Here is a 19065-nt window from a genome sequence, read left to right as displayed (position 1 = left end):
ACCGACCCCCCGCCCCCCCCCCCCCATCCGATCAAACCCGATCAATACCGGATCGATCGCCTCTGATGTCCGCCAACCGGCGCGTGGCCTGCGGCGGGATCAGAGGCACCGGAGCAGCGAGTGATGACATCAGCGCGTGAGAGTCCAAACCCCCCCGCGAGCTGATCGATCATTTATCAGGTCAATTGATCTCCTCATTGATTAGTCTGATCAGCTGATCGGTTCCAGCTCCTGCTCATCAATGCCTTAGATTAACCGGTTATTGATTAGCTCCGGTGTGTGTGTGTGTGTGTTTGTGTGCGCGCGCGCGCGTGAACATATTAATCAAAAACCTGAAGCTGATCAGCTGACCAGGTCATCATGATCTATTGATAATCAATAACTGTTCAGCTTCCTCTATAGAGAGAAGAGAGAACCATAGCACTATTGATCACAGGGAACTGATCAAAGTTATTTATCAATAAGTTATCTATGAGTTATCTATTGATCTATCAGTTTAAATTGGTGGATTGTGTATCAGCAGGTATCAGATCACAGTAAAGATCAATAGTGTCAATAAGTAGAGGACAGACTCGGTTAGCTCCTCTTAGCCTGCTCTGTAGCTGTTTAGCAAGTTAGCATGCTAATGTTAGCAAGTAAGCAATAGAATACATCTGTTCATGTTAGCTTAGCATAAGGACTGGAAACAGCTAGTTCAGCTTAGCATAAACACTGGAAACAGCTAGTTCAGCTAGTTTAGCTTAGCATAAACACTGGAAACAGCTAGTTTAGCTTAGCATAAACACTGGAAACAGCTAGTTCAGCTAGTTTAGCTTAGCATAAACACTGGAAACAGCTAGTTCAGCTAGTTTAGCTTAGCATAAACACTGGAAACAGCTAGCTCAGCTTAGCATAAACACTGGAAACAGCTAGTTCAGCTTAGCATAAACACTGGAAACAGCTAGCTCAGCTTAGCATAAATATCGGAAACAGCTATCTTAGCGTAGTAAGTAAAGTTCAGTTCAGACGTTTCTGTTTCTGTTGTTCGGCCTCCAACCGTTTGTTTTCCGCCCCTCCAGGCGTCCCAGCGCTCCCAGTCCCGCCCAGGATGCTGCCGGCCTCCATCCAGATCACGGGGGAGCTGCTGTCAGCGGCCGAGGTTCAGGACATCTGTGAGAGCTTGAAGGAGGACAGCGTCCGGCTGCTGTCCGTCCGCGGCTGCCAACTTTCTGACCGCGACTTCGGACGCGTCTGTCGCAGCGTCGCAGAGTCGCGCTCGCTCGCTCAGCTCAACCTCAACTTGGGCGTCGTCTCCAGCATCAGCCGCACGCGACACCTGGCCGATGCCCTGAAGGCCAACCGGTCCCTGCAGACACTGTTGTAAGTACACACGGGTGACTCTGCGGCTCCTCTGATTGGCTGTAATCCCAAAGGGCCAGACAGCTTCTCTGTGATTGGTTTATAATCTCTGTCCCCGCCCCGTCCAGTCTCCATGGCAGTCCGCTGTTGGACGCCGGCCTGGTGACCTTGAACTCGGCGCTGTCGACCCACCCGGCGCTGGTCTGTCTGGATCTGGGAGACTGCATGCTGGGAGACGAGGCGCTGGCTCTGATCTGTGGGATGCTGCCGCCCGACGGTGCAAAGTCAGGTAACGAACACCTGTCATGTGACGCCTAGACAACGGACTGGACTTTAACACGTTCACAAAAGTAACGAGCCGAGAAAACAGGTTTCCAGTGTAAAACTGAGGCGCAGTGAAGTGGACGTCCTCTCCGGGGACGGCGTTATTTCAGGATCAGATAACCAGAATCCATCAGCACAGACGTCCACAGACCGTCACCACAGACCATCACCACAGCAACGGATTCAACTGCTCAGTTCCACACCTGCTCTACGAGGACAGTGTCTGTTATGGGGACATTTACCAAACACAGACAGAAATTCACATTGTGTGTCTGTGGTTGTGTGTCTGTTTGTGTGTGTGTCTGTGGTTGTGTGGTTCTCTGCAGGTCTAAGGGAGCTCACTCTGAGTGCTAACCCAGGAATCAGCTCCAAAGGCTGGGCTCGACTCGCCATCGCTGTGGCTCACAGCTCCCAGCTCCGGGTCCTCAACCTGGACTACAACCCGCTGGGTAAAAACACAGTACTACAGTACTACACTGGTACAATACTACAGTACTACACTGCTACAGTACTACACTGCTACAGTACTACAGTACTACACTGCTACAGTACTACACTGGTACGATACTACAGTACTACTGTACTACAGTACTACACTGCTACGATACTACTGTACTACAGTACTACACTGCTACGATACTACAGTACTACACTGCTACTATACTACAGTACTACACTGGTACAATACTACAGTACTACACTGCTACGACACTACAGTACTACACTGGTACAATACTACAGTACTACACTGTTACGATACTACAGTACTACACTGGTACAATACTACAGTACTACACTGCTACGATACTACAGTACTACACTGCTACGATACTACAGTACTACACTGGTACAATACTACAGTACTACATTGCTACAGTACTACACTGCTACGATGCTACAGTACTACTGTACTACAGTACTACACTGCTGCTACGATACTACAGTACTACACTACTACAGTACTACACTGCTACAGTACCACAGTACTACACTGCTACAGTACTACACTGCTGCTACGATACTACAGTACTACACTGCTACAGTACTACTGTACTGCACTGCTACAGTACTATGGTACTACTGTACTGCAGTACTAAACCACTACTGTACTACACTGCTACAGTACTGCAGTAATGGTCCAGTTCTAAATGTTCCGGTTCTATTTCCAGGCGATCAGATCGCCGGGATGCTGGCGGTTGCCGTGGCGTCCAGCAGAACGCTGGAGGTTCTGGACCTGGAAGGAACCGGACTGACCAACCAATCAGCACAGGTCGACCAATCACAGCACATCTCTTCTTCTCCCACTTCCTTTTCTGTCTCCTCTTCTTCTTCTGTTGATCGATCGTTTCAGATGACATCAGAACCACGACAAACAAACGCGATGCAGATAAACATTAAAGTTCTTTAAGTCCTAAAGAAAACTACTTCCTGCTTTCTGAGCAGAGGTTTAGTTTTTACCAGTAATCGTCTCCACACAGTCTCCTCAGGTTGTCCTGAGCTGTCTTTTGTCCCTGACAGGGTCCTGTAGCAGTAACGCCATGTTTCCACTCATCTGATTGGTCAGTGGTCCAGCTGTTGCCATGGTGACCCACTTGGTTGTGATCCAACATCCTGAAACTAGAACATCTGAGTCCAGTTTACAAAGAGCTGAGCTTCACAGTTTTACTGCTTTTTAAACATTATGGGAAGGATCCCCACAGAGACATCAGTTACTGTGTGACTGTGACTAAAGGGTTAATTCAGATCCAGCAATATCTGTGGAACACAGTAACACAAACACACTGACTGATGGAGGCAGCAGCAGAGCAGCAGCTCTAAAATCCCTGTTTTAGTGAATGTAGTCTGGTGTGTGTGCTGTTTGTGGTTAAACCAAAAGGATCTTCCAGGTCTCTCTCTGTAGGGATCCTTTCCATGATGCTGTCACACACTTAGAATAACACTCTGAGCCTGTCAGTGGATCAAACAAGCTCTTTTAGTGGACCTACTGTGATCAGGTGCAGTTGTCCCAAAGGATCACGTTGCAGCCATTGCAGCCCGTTTGGTGGCTGCTGGCTGAGGTGATCTACTGGACCAGTTCCAACACTTTTACTACCTACCAGTCACTCAGACACCAGGATGTGGACACAGAGGACCATGGGTAGAAACAGTGGAGTTACTCTTAATAATATTTTACATATTTGAGCTCAGTGACAGAACAGCTACGTCTTGTGTGTGACAGCAGCCTTTGCCTCTGACCAATCAGCAGCCTCTTTCAGTATTCACGTTACCTGAAATGTTTCAGACTGAACTGTGAGTGTGAACAAGGCCTGAGGACCAATTGAGCTGGTCCTCACAGAGACAGAAGAACACACTCAGTCCGTCAGTCTTTGATGAGGCCGAGTGACCGGCAGACCTTCACCCCTCCCCCCCCTCTTCCTCGCTGATCAAAGCGTCTCCTCATCAGCTTAGATCTCTTCACTCTGCTTCTAAGTTCATGTCGTGTCAGTCGACCTCAGGTTTGTCAGTTTGTTGTCCCACCCCCCAGGGTTAAAATAGCAGATTTCCAATGGAAGTTCTGATGGAAAGAGAACATGAATTTTACAGTTTTTGTTCATTTTTCTCACCAAATCGACGTTTAAACCACGTGTGTCATTAGTATGAATAAACACACACTATACAGTTCACAGACCGGTCGGAAGGTATTAAAGCATGAAATTGATAAGCTTCTTTTCTGCATGAATTAAACCCTGTAGGCAGATGGAACGATGGTCTAGTTATCCGACAATAAATTGGGCAGTTTTTTGTTCCAGTCATGTTTGTAAAGATGGTAATCGGAGGAGGATTGATGTTTGTCTCACAGCTCTGCAGCAGAGCAGACAAGACAGTAATCTGCTGATGTTAGCGTATCTGTGAATGGCTCCCTGCTGAATCTAGTTACAGTGAATCTATCAGTGCAGTCTGGCAGCACAGGAAGGGTGCTGCAACAAATCTGGGTCTAACGACTGACCGTCTCGTCCACCAACTAACTAATTCAGTTTATCACTTTTTGACCTGAAACAGCTCTTAGCAGGTCTGAAATTATACTCATATGAACACAGACTCAGGTAAAACCTTTGGTTCTAGTAGAACTCATCATACAGGTGATCACACCCCGCAGTCAGACAGGTAGTTAGACTCTTCTGATACCCATCTGTAGAGCACTTCCTGTCCTACTTGCAGAACAGGAAGTGTTTAAACTCCATTGGCACATGGCCTGTGGAGTACCACAGGGATCAATCCTTGGCCCACTTTCTGTTTGATCTGTACAGGCTGCTGTTTGGACAGATGTTTTAATCCATTGTATCATTATATCAGCCATTATATCTTTCTCTTCAAAGCAACTGCATTGACAAAAACACTAATTTTACACAGCAGTTGCTGGTCTACTGCTGCCTCGATTGGTTAGCTTGTTGGTTAGCTTGAATTAACAGACTCCTCCTTCTATGAGGAAAAGTGGCTATTTTTGTCAGTAAAGTCTGGTATGTTTGGACAGAGCGATATAACAGCTGTTTGTCTGCATGTGAATAAAGTTTTGTGAGTTTGAATGAGGCAGGTCTCTTTGCCCAGGTGTTCCTGGACATGGTGGAGAACTACCCGACCAGCCTGCGGGTCCTGGTCCTGGCAGAGAACAACATCAGTCCGGAGCTGCAGCAGCAGATCTGCGACCTGCTGTCGGAAGGGGACGACGACGACGACAGAGAGACCACGCCCCTACCCCCAGGCCCCGCCCACAGAAGTGCTCTGCTGCCAATCAGAGACAAGTACCAGCCAATCAGGGACAAGTACCAGCCCCCCACTTGGCTCCCCCACAGCAGTAAGGGTTGAACACCCCCCAGACTTACTAGCAATACTGGTTCAGACTGCACAGTCAGGACTAGTACGGAACCAATATGGAACCCATACCAAACCAATATGGGACCAGGAAACAGGGTTTACTCTCCCAGTTTATCATCCTGGTCCAGATCATTATACTGGTTCTACTAGTCCAGATTACCATACTGGTATTAGTTACCATTATTAATGCTGTGTACACATCAGCCTGGTTTAGTCCCAGTCGGCCCAGTATGATCTGTCCCAGTCCACCGTTAGCCTGGCTCTGTGCTTGGTGTTTGGTGTGTTCAGTGACCATAGGAGATCTGTGTGCTGTATAATAGAGGTCAAGGTGTGAATCTGGTCAAACAAGTTTTTATCTAATTCCAGTTAATAAGAATATTCTGTATTGCCATTCCTAAAATACCCTCTGAAGCTCTGCTCTTCTTCTGTGGTCTGAATCTATCTGGTTCTGGTCCAGACCAGGTTACAGGACTGGAACATCATGATAATAATGCTTTTAATAAACTGTGGACACTTATTGCTAATCTAAAGAGCTAGCTAACTGAGCATTAGCAAGCTTGTTAGCTTTAACAGTTAGCAAGTCAGTTAGCTTTATTTCTCCATGAAAAACTTTAATAAAATGATATATGGGCCTAAAAACAAAAGCGCTAATACTGATTTAAATACACTGTGGGAACTTACTGTCCTTCTAGTGACCAAGCTAACTACCTTTCTAATTGTTTGAGCTTTTCCCCTCTTGAATAACCCTTATTGATTAAGGTTATGTCTGATGATTGACTAACAAACAAATACCCAGCTGGCACTTCAGCTACCGTAGTTCACTAACTAGTCCTGCGAGTGGTCGTTATATTACTATGTTAGCCTAACTGCCTTGTGAACTATTGTAGCCGGAGAGCTTACCACTGACATGCTAGCCAGCTGGGCTACCGCTAGTCAGTCATTCAGAGCTTCTCTCTGTTCCCACCAGCATTTGGCTTTTAGGACTGTATACAATTTCATTCAATAAGTGGATCCCTAGCAAGCTAACAAGCTAGATCATTAGATTAGCTTGATCGCTAACTGGACAATAAGTTTCCATCGTTAATTAAAAGCAGTATTATAATGTGCACTCCTTGAGAGTAGCTACGCTAGCTATGCTAGCTTCCTCTATGTTGGGAAAGACAGTATTTCTATTTCAATTAATTCAATTTGTTGTGAACATACCTTTTACACACGCTGGTGTGACAAATCTTTATTTAAGGTTTATTTAATTAATTTATTTAACGAATGAAAACACTGAAACTTCTGGTTTTACGTGTTTATTCTAGAGATCTTGTGTGTATTTAATCAGTTTCCACACCAGTTTTTAGATTGATTTCCTTAAAGGGAATAGTTCAACATTTAGTGATATGCTCTCACACCTGTATACTAAATATGCTAGCAGCCAGTTAGCTTAACTTAGCTTAGCATAAAGGCTGGAAACGGGAAAACCGTTAACCTGGCTCTGAAGCTGATTGATTAACAGTGGAGTTATTTTGATTTTTCAAACCATTCTTTTTAACAAAAAACGTTGACTAAACAGTGAGCAGAGTATTTCTCTGTTGGTTGATTTTTACACTGACGAATCAAAACTAATGTTTGTCTGGTGGAAGGAAATCAATCAAAAAACTGATCATAATTTATAGTTAACAGTCTTTAAAGTGCAGACTTGGCGGTCTGGTCCTTTAAATCTGTTGTGACGCCCTAAACGTGTCGTTTTTTTAACCCCACAGACTCCAGCCCGCAGATGGTCATGCTGACATCAGGTCTAGGTGAGAGCTTATTGGCTGAGACTGAGATGTGACTCCTTCCACAAACACACCCACTTCCTGTTAAGGTGTTTTCACTTTATTCTGCGTTTGTTTGGTTTGAATGTTCCTGGTTTGTTTCTCTGCTGTGGAAGCCCATTTCTGCCAATATGGAGGGAATAAAACAATCCTGTAAGTCTTTATAATGAGAATCTTTCTTAAAATAGTGACTTAGCATTTCAAAATAATGACAATAATTATGATAGAATCATTATTTTGATTTAACTTCTTAAAATGACGCCCAGGATCTTTTTTTTCATAGTATTAATCAGTAATGGGCCTCCATACACTGCACTGCACCTCTCTGGCCTGTCAGATCACCTGATCGCTCGCAGCCAGTCACATGCTCTGCATGGTTCGATGTAGCACCTGTACACAGACTGGAGCACACCATGTGACTTTTGGACAGGTGTTAGTGAGCAGGTGTGTTTCCGATGAATGTACGTTCAGCACTGTCAGTTTGTTCTGCTGCTCTGATGTCACAACAATAAAATGTTTACAGCTTCATAAAAAAACTACAACGATTCTGAGCCGTTAATCGCTGTCAGGTAGCCAAGTTTGGTTTTTTTGGCATTATCACCACATTTGTTATAAGCTTGAATTTGTCCATTTGAGGAAGCTTGATTAGGAAAATTAAATGTCTCTGTTTAATGTGTCGGCGTGTCTACCATTTGTTTATATTTACACAAAATCTATATGATTAATTAGCCACTCATCCTGACTCCTATAAGGTCAATTACCGTTACTCTGCTAAGCTAGTTAGCTTTAGTATGACTATTTCAGTGGGTGTTACTTCTGTGTGGGATAAAAAACGTTATGTCATTACGAGATCAGTTCATCAACAGACATCTGGGGGAAGAGTGAGTAAATTTTGCTTTAGCTATGGCTAGCTGTGGCTAACGCAGCTAGCTTAAATTTAGTAAATTGCACAAGTTGTCACAAGTTAGATTACATACATTTTTTATAACTACATAATATATATGTATTTTGTCAGAACAGAGATTCATGACAGAAATTCTGCCGTTATGCATTTTATTAAATCTATAGCAACAGTTAGCTGACATGCAGGCGAAAGTCTGTTGGTGATACTTTAATAAGAAGAAAGAAGTTCGACAGGGTTGGGGGGGTCGGTGGAGGGTCATATTATTTTCATTATTCATTATTTTCAACATTATTTTCTATTTAATTGAAAAAACAATAAAGCAAAGTAATGCCATTTATTAAAAATCTGTAATTTAGTATTTTATTTAATCAAGTAAACACTTCCAAATTTCCATTGTTGAGTCTTAAACACAAGAACTCAGTTAAGAACTCAAGTTATTTCTGTGTTTATTCATACATACATGTATATACAGCTGCCTGCTCGTCGTTCACAACTTTATTGCACACAGTTTGTTATAAAAACCTCTGACTATGAACGCCACACACACAATAAATAAATTAGTCTGAAAACATGGAAGTGAAGCAGAAAAACACGATAAAAACAATGAAAACAGTAAAAATAAGTGGTGTTAACGCATGTACGCTACAGAGGCACATTAATGCCACAAAGACAGAAAACAGAGGAAGTGTTTGGAATGAAGACAATAAAAAGTCGTTTTACTAAAAAAATCCGAGTCACATTTACTCATGAAGAACATTAGATATCAAGTTATATTTTTTTTGGCAGAAACAGTCTTCCACCGTTTAAACTCTGAACCAGGGTTTAAACCACCGAAGAAGAACTGAGAGTTCACAGAGATAACAGAATCTCCAAAACCTCCTTTGGTGGTTGAATTCTTCCAGACGAATGTTTTATCTCGGCCCACCATGCTTTTAATTTTACAAAGACGCCTTAATTCACCCAGAATTCATTGCAAATCAGTCCTGCTTTAGACCAACCAACCATTTGAGCGCTAACAGAACGTCTTTAGCTATCTAAAAACATCAGATGTTAGCATGTTAAAGGATTATTTAAGCCTCTTACGTCGACCAGAGAGGAAAACGTTTACTGACAGCCTCTGTCTCTGCTAGCTAGCTTAAAAAAAACAAACATAACATTGACAAGCTAGTTTAGCTCGTGACTCAGTTCAGAATTAATGCACAGATTAGCAAGCAGGCAAACGAACAAACTCAATCAGAAAAGACGCCAATAACTGTATTAATATCATATTTACAGTGACATGTTTTTATCATGTCGTTAGCATGATGATGATGATCAGTGACACGGCAGCCATCTTTTTATCACAAAAGCAAGTTTACTCATCTGAAAGTGTTTATTTGGTTTTTTTCTTCCTCTCTGGGAGTTTAGATGTTCAAGTTAGTTCCACTGACACACTTGTACACTAAATATGCAGCTGGTTAGCTTAGCTTAGTATAAAGACCACAAGTGGGGAAACGGCCATCTTAACTTAGCATCAAGACTACAAATGGGGAAACAGCTAGCGTGGCTCCTGACAGATCCCAATTGACTGATTAATGCCTTATATTTTATTTATTTCATCATTAATGGACAGTCATGTGGCCATTTCTTTGTCTCTGAGCAGTTGCCAGGCAACCGGCAGAGACGTATCTCTAAACCGCTGACCGTCATGGCGGCAGCGAATAAACTCACCGTTTTAACAGCTTTAAAAAGCATCGTTCCCCACTAGGAACTTGTTTGTTTATGACACATTCTTGTAAAGTTAATGAAATGAATTTAAGTGAAAAACAAAGTGTGCAAAATGTACTTTAATGTTATTGATCCACCAGCTGCTGTTACTGACACTTTGAAGATGAAATCCTGAGATAAGTGATGCCTCTGTTGCTGTGGAGTCAGACAGAGGTGATCTGAGCAGACCTACATGAACACCTGAGTCAGAGGGACAGTGTGAAACGGATCATATCTGCGGTTCTGCTATTAATTTGAAAGAGTCACAGGAGTCACATGATCAGTCTGTAGAGTTGTGATGTCACCGGTCATTTGCATATTTACACCAGGCGCATGCTGGGAGACCTCATCCTGTTGCAGTGGGCCCGGGGCAGACCAGAACGTGGAGCAGGTCCTCCAACCCGACGCCGGGTCGTCTGTCTAGATGACCTCAGTGTTCAGTTTCTTCTTCTCTGGTTCGGCAACGTTCAGGAAGCTGATCTGACAATCCTGCTCGTCCTGACAGACTTGCCGGCCGCTCCTCTGTCCCCGCTGTTGACACGTCAACAATGATGATGATGGCCAGCAGGGGGCGTGGCCACAGTCCCGACAGTGACCCTGTAGTACAAGGGTGGCGGTCAGTGCCACCACAGCGAGCGTCATCCCTGCCAGCACCAGCAGGGTGATGAGCTGGTCCTCCGACAGCCCGGTGGCGCCACGCTCGCTCACCGTCACCTTAAATAGCCTGTCGCCATGGCGACTGCTGTTACCGCTGCTGCTCCTCTGGGTCTTATCCCTAGTGGTCAGGTGAGGTCTGACCCCGCCTCCTCCTCCCCCCCACCCTAACGTCGTTCTCCCGGTCTCACAGGTGACGCCGGTGAACCCGGGCAGGCAGATGCAGTGGAAGCCTCTGGCACGGTCGAGGCAGCGACCAGCGTTGAGGCAGGGCCGGCTGGCACAGTCGTCCAGGTTGACGGTGCAGAAGCGCCCAGTGAAGCCGGTAGGGCAGACGCACGAGAAACGGTTGACGCCATCCAGGCAGGTGGCGCCATTGGCACACGGCCTCATCAGGCAGTCGTCCACGTCGGCCTCACAGCGCAGCCCCGTGAAGCCTGCCAGGCAGCGGCAGGACAAGTCCGCCGCGAAGCCATCGGCGTCCTCACACAGGCCGCCATTTTTACACGGAGACCTGGAGACGAAGGGGAAGAGACCGTCGTCAAACACACCTGTTGCCGTGGAAATGTGTGTGTTTGCGTAGGTGAGTCTGAAGGACACCTGCACAGACCTCCGTTGGTGACACGGTCCTGCCTTCAGCTGGCAGTCTCTGCCGTGGAAACCGTCAGGACACAGACAGGTGTATTCGCCCCCGTCCCCCATCACACAGGTCGCTCCGTTCTGACACGGCGGCCGCTCGGAGCACACGGACAGGTCTGAAACATCAAGTCAGAAGAGAAACATCATTTAACCCAAATACACCAACTGTCCGGTACTATTTGCCTGACGGCTGTACTTCGATGTTACAAAAACTTGTCTCTGAACAAACCTTTGTCACAGAAGCGCCCCCCCCAGCCCGGCTCACAGCTACACTGCCACGGCTGCTGACAGGAGCCATGAAGACAGCCGGGCATCGGCACGCAGAGGTCACACCGCTCGCCGTCCCAGCCAGGGTCACACCTGAGAGACGGGACATGATCAAAGCCACCAGACTCCACTACTGCTGCCTTCATCAGTTAGTTTGTTACACAGAAATCATGTTGGATCCAAACTGACCTTTAAAACACCAAAGTCACATGATAACACAAACACACTGACTGATGGAGGCAGCAGCAGAGCAGCAGCTCTAAAATCCCTGTTTTAGTGAATGTAGTCTGGTGTGTGTGCTGTTTGTGGTTAAACCAAAAGGATCTTCCAGGTCTCTCTCTGTAGGGATCCTTTCCATGATGCTGTCACACACTTAGAATAACACTCTGAGCCTGTCAGTGGATCAAACAAGCTCTTTTAGTGGACCTACTGTGATCAGGTGCAGTTGTCCCAAAGGATCACGTCGCAGCCATTGCAGCCTGTTTGGTGGCTGCTGGCTGAGGTGATCTACTGGACCAGTTCCAACACTTTTACTACCTACCAGTCACTCAGACACCAGGATGTGGACACAGAGGATCATGGGTAGAAACAGTGGAGTGACCCTTTAAATAAACACCTGATGTGACCCATTCAGCCCTCTGTAGTGAAACATTAAAATGATGATGGCTCACCTGCACACTCCAGACTCGTCACAGCGACTGTTGGTGATGTTACAGCTGCAGTCACTTCCTGCAGAGAAGAAGAGGAAGAAGAAGATGAATGCATTCAGTCATATTTAAACAGCTCACATGTTGCTGCTTCATTCAGCTGAGGTCAAGGTCCTCAAGGTCCCCTTACTGTTGTTGCAGTCTGTGATGAAGGCTGTAGGATGCAGCTGAAATCTCTGGGAAAAGCCAGTAAGTGGACATGTAGTTGGGATTATTCCATCGCAGTTAGTAAAAAGGTTTGAGGCTCGTCATTTATTTGGTTCAGCACGTTCCTCCAGTGATTGGCTGACCTGTTGACAGCTGTGATGTCATCAGGTCTGCAGACCAAGACGAAACAAAACAGCGAAAAGAGCTTTGGTCTCCCCTTCAGCTCAAACGGTAGAAAAACACCCAGAATGCACTGCGACACCCGAATGCAGTGCAACATCCAGAATGCACTGCAACAAAGCCGAGCTCCATAGGAGCCTTCAGTGTTCATGATCAGTCTGTAAGAGCGCCCCCTCTGGTGGTTTGCTGAACGCTCAGAGTTCACATGTTCTTGCCATGTTCTTGATGTGTCGTTCACATGTTTTTAACAAGTTACTGACGTGTTCAGTGATGTTGGAGGCCATGCAGGTTAATTATTCGGTGGATGATGAGTTAATATGGTGTAATTTTATTCATACAGAGTTTCTCAGAGTAACTTCATGTCTGAGGACAACGCTGATTTTTTGGCCTCACATTTCCTGCATTAACATTACGATATCGCTAGCTAGCTAAACTGTTAGCTTCTAGACTTCGAGTCGTCCGTGTGTCCCTGTCTATCAACTCTCCGTCGCTCTCTGCTCATAAAAATGAGCCTCGCTCAGAAAGTAAAACATGAAACCGTTCAGATCTCTTCTGGAGGGTTCACAGATCTTTAGTTTCTGTTTCTCCATCCACTGTTGTTCTGGATCAACATGTTCTCTGTCTTTCTTTAGTCTCATCTGATGAACAACATGTCTGAAGTCTTTTCTCACTCATTCTGCTTCACTGACTTCTGGAACCTTCTAGCTGAGGTTGGACACATTTTAGGGACATGAAGAAGAAGATCCTCCAAGAGATGACGTCACCAGAAGAAGAAACAGCAGCGAGGACGCAGACGCAGCGTTTAGAGGTCAGAGGTCAGAGATCAGAGGGTTGAACTAGTTTTTAGGGACAAAAAGAACACACACTTCTCAGTGTGTGTGTGTGTGTGTGTGTGTGTGTGTCTCAGCTGTCTGATGTATTTCAGTGTTTCTGGTCTCTGGTGAGACATTAGCAGCAGACGGTTTGACCTCTGACCTCTGACAGCCGCTGAGCCACGTGTCCGTCTGTCAGCTGCCATCAAACACAAGAAAACAAAAGAAAACAGCAGTGAAGAGCGGCCGCTCGCTGTGAGTCAGACCTGGCGGCTTTAAAACAACCCGAACACACTCGTTCACTGAGGAATCAAAAAGAAGCTTCAGATTCAAACACAACAAACAGAAACTTAATGAAACAGCTCTCAAACCACCGAGCTGCACCTCAACACAGCACGCCCTCCATGAATGAACTGTGACGGCGGGACGCCTCTGCTCTGTGGCTTCTTGTCTGAACGTTTATTAGATTTTGTCAGACGTTATTTCCTCTCCGGACTGTCGGCTCCGTGTTTAGACCGCCGGCCGTGACCTCTGCCCTCGGCGCTCTCCGAGGCTCTGGACGCAGGTGAGACGAAGCCGGCGTGGGATCGAGTGTCGGCTGGAATCTGGGAGGATTGTTTTCAAAGGGGGTCCTGACAGAGAGACAACAGGCTCGTCCTCGGGGCCGCGGCAGCCCCAGTGCGGAGCTCCATTGTGGAGCTGCCGGGAACGTCGGGAACGCCGGCTGCGAATCTCACATGACTGGAACAACAGCTGGGAGGTGCTAAGTGTTATATGAGAAGAGCCACCAGACAGCAGCGAGCGGAGGGTTAATCTGACAGCTGGGGCCGGGGGGGTCAGCGGGGAACAATAAGCTCTTAGCGCCCAGTAGGATCCACATCCATCCATCAGGCGGGACTCAGCGGAGAAGATTTACGACCTCCTGCTGCTCCGGAACGCCACCACATTCCTCATCCGCGCTTATAGCCAACAATGGAGTGGCTTCATTTAGAACTGGTACAACAAGGACCACCGGGACCACCAGGGACCACTGGGAGCACCAGGAACTACCGGGACCACCGGGAACTACCAGGAACTACCAGGGACCACCAGGAACTACCAGGGACCACCAGGAACTACTAGGGACCACCAGGAACTACCAGGGACCACTAGGGACCACCAGGAACTACCAGGGACCACTAGGGACCACCAGGAACTACCAGGGACCACCAGGAACTACTAGGGACCACCAGGAACTACCAGGGACCACTAGGGACCACCAGGAAATACCAGGAACCACCAGGGGCCCAGAGTGGGGCCCACCTGCGTTAGGTAGCTATGCTAGGTTAGCTAGCGAGCGGGTAACACAACATTAATACAGGAAACGTGTGGGAGGAGGGACACCTCAGCAGGTGTGTTAAGCTCGCAACAGCTAACGCATTCGAGTTCACACAGCTCCCTCTGGAGACACTCCAGGGCCCAAAGTACTGTAAAAACACACTTCCTGGAAACACCTGGAGATACCTAGAGATACCTGGAGACACCTGGAAACCACTGGAGAAAATGTTTAAAGGACACATTTCTTTACTAGAATGACAAACTGCTAAAATATGAACCTGTACGATCATTTTGGCCAAAAATAAGACGATACTGAAGGCTTTTACTCTGAAAGAGCTCTGAAAGAGCTGCGGAGGAAGTTGGTCCATCTGCTCAGCACATGTTCTGTCTGTAAATGTCTGTTTTTCATTGTGGATTCTGCACCACTCATTTGTTTCTCTCAGTGTTTATTGAGACCGTTTGGACCCAAACACCAGGATCAACGCCTAAAACCGGAATAAACCAGATTCAGGTGGAGAACAAACAGATTTCCTGTGAGCTGGAGCTAAATGAAGATGCTCCAGCTAAGACGGACCCGGATCAGAACATTTAAACCCTGACTGCAGCTCTGTCTGAGCCACTGCAGCTTCCCCCTTAAAGTAGCTGTTTTTTTGAATGAGGTTTGGTTACAGGAGACTGACCATATGACCAGGTGACCTTACCTTGACCTGTGCAGGACGGGACGAAGAAGATGAGGAAGATGAAGCAGCAGCAGCTCAGCGGCAGCAAGACGGACCAAAGAAGTGCTCTGACTGGAGACATGTCGATGGCGAGGACGGCCTGAAACAGGAGAAAGAGGCGATGAGGCGACTCTGGCCTGGAGTCAGTTTGTCAATACAGAGACTCCTGAAAGGTGAGACGGATGCAGCGTCTCGAGCTGTCAGCGCCCTGATCAAAGGTCTGAACCAGGTGTGAGAGACATAAATCAGACCTGCTCCAGGATCAGCTGTTAGCACTCAGGCCGAGTCCACGCAGCAGCCTTAACCAGCTTAACCTTAACCAGCTTCTTCTCCTTTTAAAGCTGCTCGTGTTTCTATAAATGACTCCACAGAAAAGACAAAGTTCCCTCATCAAACGTGTCTGTTACCGTTTTACTACTAACTACTAGTAACTACTACTAACTACTAGTAACTAACTACACCTGACTATTAACTAACAACTAACATCTATGATTCTTTTCTGATGCACCAGACTCCTTTTTTTTTTTTTTTTAAGAATTTAGTGGCCTGTTGTTGTGGTCTGTTAGAGAAGCTGTGCTCGTACAGTTTGTCCTGAAGGTGGCGTTACTAAGGACAGATCATATGTTCATCAATATGTAAAAGGTTCATCCTCTGGGGAGCAAGAGAGAAAATTCTTCTGAATCTCTGCCGTTATATGTATCACTCACCTCAAAGCTACCAGACTCCATAAGAAAGACCAGTGATTTTACCTCCCAGAACACTGGAGTTTCTGGTGTGCTGCCTCGGTTAGTTTGTTTGCATTTTTACATGCCTGGTGATTTCAACAGGTCAGATCAGAGCCCACTGAAGATGGCGGTGAAATGTGTGTGAAGCTGAGATCAAACACACTGAAACCTGATCAGCTGACAGCAAATAACTCTGCTCTGACCTCACAGTGACACGTCTGACATCATCACTGCCACCTGTGACAGGTGCCGGATGCTTGACCCATTGCTCTCTGATGTTACTTGTTGTTGCTCCTCTTATTTCCTTTATCTTGCTTCCATTGGGGGATTATCATGCTCAGTTCCCATGATGCTTTGCAGGGTAAAGACAGGAAGTGTAATACTGCCAGTGAACTAGCTGTGAGCTCCAGCTGTGTTTTCATCCTGTATCAGTGTCCATATGGACAGGAAGGGTCGGCAGACTCCTGTCTGCAGAGGATGAACCCCTGGATGTTCAGACAGCCGGGTTCTCTATGAGGTTCTGCAGCCTCTGTTTTCTGGAGCTTTATTCTGGAGGGACGTCACTGACAGAAATTGCGTGTGATTTATAATCACAAACACAAGCACTCATTCATCGCTTCATCTATTAACTGACAGGAAATAGTGAATTACTCCATAGCTTTTCTTCAGAAGTCTTCGCTGACCAATGAAACCAATTGCGCCAAGTTTGTGCTACATTTGGATGGAAAACCGTCGTGTGCAGTAACGACACTATGAGAGCTGTGAGAGACAAGCAGAACAGTGTTGCTGCCTGTTGCCATGGAAGCCCTCATTTGAACAGAGTCACCACGATTGGCTAGTTATTTGCTGGTTTTCTCTGATTGGCTGTTTGATTCAGACCGGGTCCAGTTAAAAGAAAATATTAATCCAAAAGGCTGAGCGCTCACGGACACACATTTTTTAAAGGAACCCATCAATTAAACATCGTTAGTGACTTTCAACCGACCAACATCAGCGAATTAAGCAAAATCATTCTGAAACAATAATAGTAATAATAATAGTAATTAGAATAATGCACACCGTTGTCTGTAACAGGAAGTGAGTGTTTCTCTCATCAGCTGCTGAACGGGGGGAGCTAGGCTAACAGTTTCCCCCTGTTCCCACTCTTTGTGCTAAGCTACGCTAACGGATGTCTCCCTGTCCAGGAGGACCAGAGGAGCTGCAGCGAGGAGTTTGAATCATGTGATCTGTTTCCAGCTTCCTGTTCCTACCTTCTGCTTCCTGTTTTTATTTCCTCCTCCTCCTTCTGCTGCTGCTGCTGCTCAGTTGTTGTCCTGCTGTCTCCTCATGTTGTGTTTTTCTCTCTCTCTGCGTTGGTCTCTCCTTCCTCCTCCTCTTCCTCCGTCTGTCTGTGCAGCCTGTTGCTGTAGCGACGGTCCTTCAGGTCGTTCTGCCCACGCGCTCGCCTGGCGGGCGGGAAAACAGCAGCAGGATCATTTTTCCAGAGATTACAGCGACAAACACACACCTCCAGAGACAGGACCGGACAGGCCTGGATGACTGACACTGTGTGTGTGTGTGTGTGTGTGTGTGTTTGCTTTGGTATGTGAGTGAGGAAGACACACACACACAAAGATCTGTTTGCTTAAGAAAGAAAAGAATGAGGGGAGTGTGTGTGTTTGAGAATGGATAGCAACAGGTGGCAATTTAATGCTTCAACATGTACAAACACACACACGCACACACACTTGAGTACAGCAGCAGATATTTGCTGATATAAATCCTCCTGTTTCCTGGTTTTATCAGCAGTACTTATACACAAATATACTGCACTCAAGAACACATGTCGGGTACTTGTATTTCCTCCTCATAGTAAATCTCCATAGCGCTCCATCTGTCTAGAGACGAAGATAAATAAAGTTTTTAAACCCTCTGAGATCAGCTGGAAAACTCACAGATCAGACAACAGGCTGCTTTTCTGACTTATATCCCATGATGCACCGCTGCACAGTAAACTACCTGACAGGAGTTAAAACGGGCTCAACCTGAAACATCTGCAGCAGGTAAATGTGCTACTGTTACCGTTACAGGAGGACTGTTAGTGTTACAGGAGGACTGTTACAGTTACAGGAGGACTGTTAGTGTTACAGCAGGACTGTTACAGTTACAGGAGGACTGTTACAGTTACAGGAGGACTGTTAGTGTTACAGGAGGACTGTTAGTGTTACAGGAGGACTGTTACAGTTACAGCAGGACTGTTACAGTTACAGCAGGACTGTTACAGTTACAGGAGGACTGTTAGTGTTACAGGAGGACTGTTAGTGTTACAGGAGGACTGTTACAGTTACAGGAGGACTGTTACAGTTACAGCAGGACTGTTACAGTTACAGCAGGACTGTTACAGTTACAGCAGGACTGTTACAGTTACAGGAGGACTGTTAGTGTTACAGGAGGACTGTTACAGTTACAGGAGGACTGTTTCCGTCACAGGAGGACTGTTAGTGTTACAGGAGGACTGTTACAGTTACAGGAGGACTGTTACCGTCACAGGAGGACTGTTAGTGTTACAGGAGGACTGTTACAGTTACAGGAGGACTGTTACCGTCACAGGAGGACTGTTAGTGTTACAGGAGGACTGTTACAGTTACAGGAGGACTGTTTCCGTCACAGGAGGACTGTTAGTGTTACAGGAGGACTGTTACAGTTACAGGAGGACTGTTACAGTCACAGCAGGACTGTTAGTGTTACAGGAGGACTGTTACAGTTACAGGAGGACTGTTACCGTCACAGGAGGACTGTTAGTGTTACAGCAGGACTGTTACAGTTACAGGAGGACTGTTACAGTTACAGCAGGACTGTTAGTGTTACAGGAGGACTGTTACAGTTACAGGAGGACTGTTACAGTTACAGCAGGACTGTTAGTGTTACAGGATGACTGTTACAGGTACAG

At 46.2% G+C, this 19065-nt stretch overlaps 3 protein-coding genes across 3 annotated transcripts in view; 2 read left to right on the top strand and 1 right to left on the bottom strand.

Annotated features, from left to right (window-relative positions):
* ppp2r5d (protein phosphatase 2, regulatory subunit B', delta) overlaps positions 1 to 19065 on the top strand; it is a 97214-nt gene that overhangs the window by 30447 nt on the left and 47702 nt on the right. The window lies entirely within an intron of this gene.
* Positions 1088 to 7832, top strand: lrrc73 (leucine rich repeat containing 73). The gene is made up of 6 exons (XM_070841270.1): positions 1088 to 1359; positions 1467 to 1627; positions 1989 to 2111; positions 2832 to 2932; positions 5248 to 5494; positions 7266 to 7832. Exons 1-6 carry the CDS (start codon positions 1088 to 1090, stop codon positions 7334 to 7336), a joined length of 975 nt encoding a protein of 324 aa, XP_070697371.1. The 3' UTR covers positions 7337 to 7832.
* Positions 10281 to 15493, bottom strand: dlk2 (delta-like 2 homolog (Drosophila)). The gene is made up of 5 exons (XM_070841445.1): positions 15394 to 15493; positions 12201 to 12258; positions 11492 to 11622; positions 11234 to 11378; positions 10281 to 11137 (listed from the first exon to the last, which is right to left on the bottom strand). The coding sequence occupies exons 1-5, from the start codon at positions 15491 to 15493 to the stop codon at positions 10390 to 10392; spliced, it is 1182 nt and encodes a 393-aa protein (XP_070697546.1). The 3' UTR covers positions 10281 to 10389.

This window comes from Pempheris klunzingeri, chromosome 12 (assembly GCF_042242105.1).
Source record: "Pempheris klunzingeri isolate RE-2024b chromosome 12, fPemKlu1.hap1, whole genome shotgun sequence".
NCBI classification, from domain to species: Eukaryota; Metazoa; Chordata; class Actinopteri; order Acropomatiformes; family Pempheridae; genus Pempheris; species Pempheris klunzingeri.
This window is presented reverse-complemented; position numbering and strand designations above follow the sequence as displayed.

Excerpts from the sequence above, each read along its gene's own strand:
- lrrc73 (XM_070841270.1), top strand. The coding sequence starts at position 1,088 with ATGCTGCCGGCCTCCATCCAGATCACGGGGGAGCTGCTGTCAGCGGCC. Across the intron at positions 1,360-1,466 it reads CGGTCCCTGCAGACACTGTT|TCTCCATGGCAGTCCGCTGT; the intron begins GTAAGTACACAC and ends CGCCCCGTCCAG. Across the intron at positions 1,628-1,988 it reads GCCCGACGGTGCAAAGTCAG|GTCTAAGGGAGCTCACTCTG; the intron begins GTAACGAACACC and ends GGTTCTCTGCAG.
- dlk2 (XM_070841445.1), bottom strand. The coding sequence starts at position 15,493 with ATGTCTCCAGTCAGAGCACTTCTTTGGTCCGTCTTGCTGCCGCTGAGC. Across the intron at positions 11,379-11,491 it reads GGGGCGCTTCTGTGACAAAG|ACCTGTCCGTGTGCTCCGAG; the intron begins GTTTGTTCAGAG and ends TTGATGTTTCAG. Across the intron at positions 11,138-11,233 it reads GGACCGTGTCACCAACGGAG|GTCTCCGTGTAAAAATGGCG; the intron begins GTCTGTGCAGGT and ends CTTCGTCTCCAG.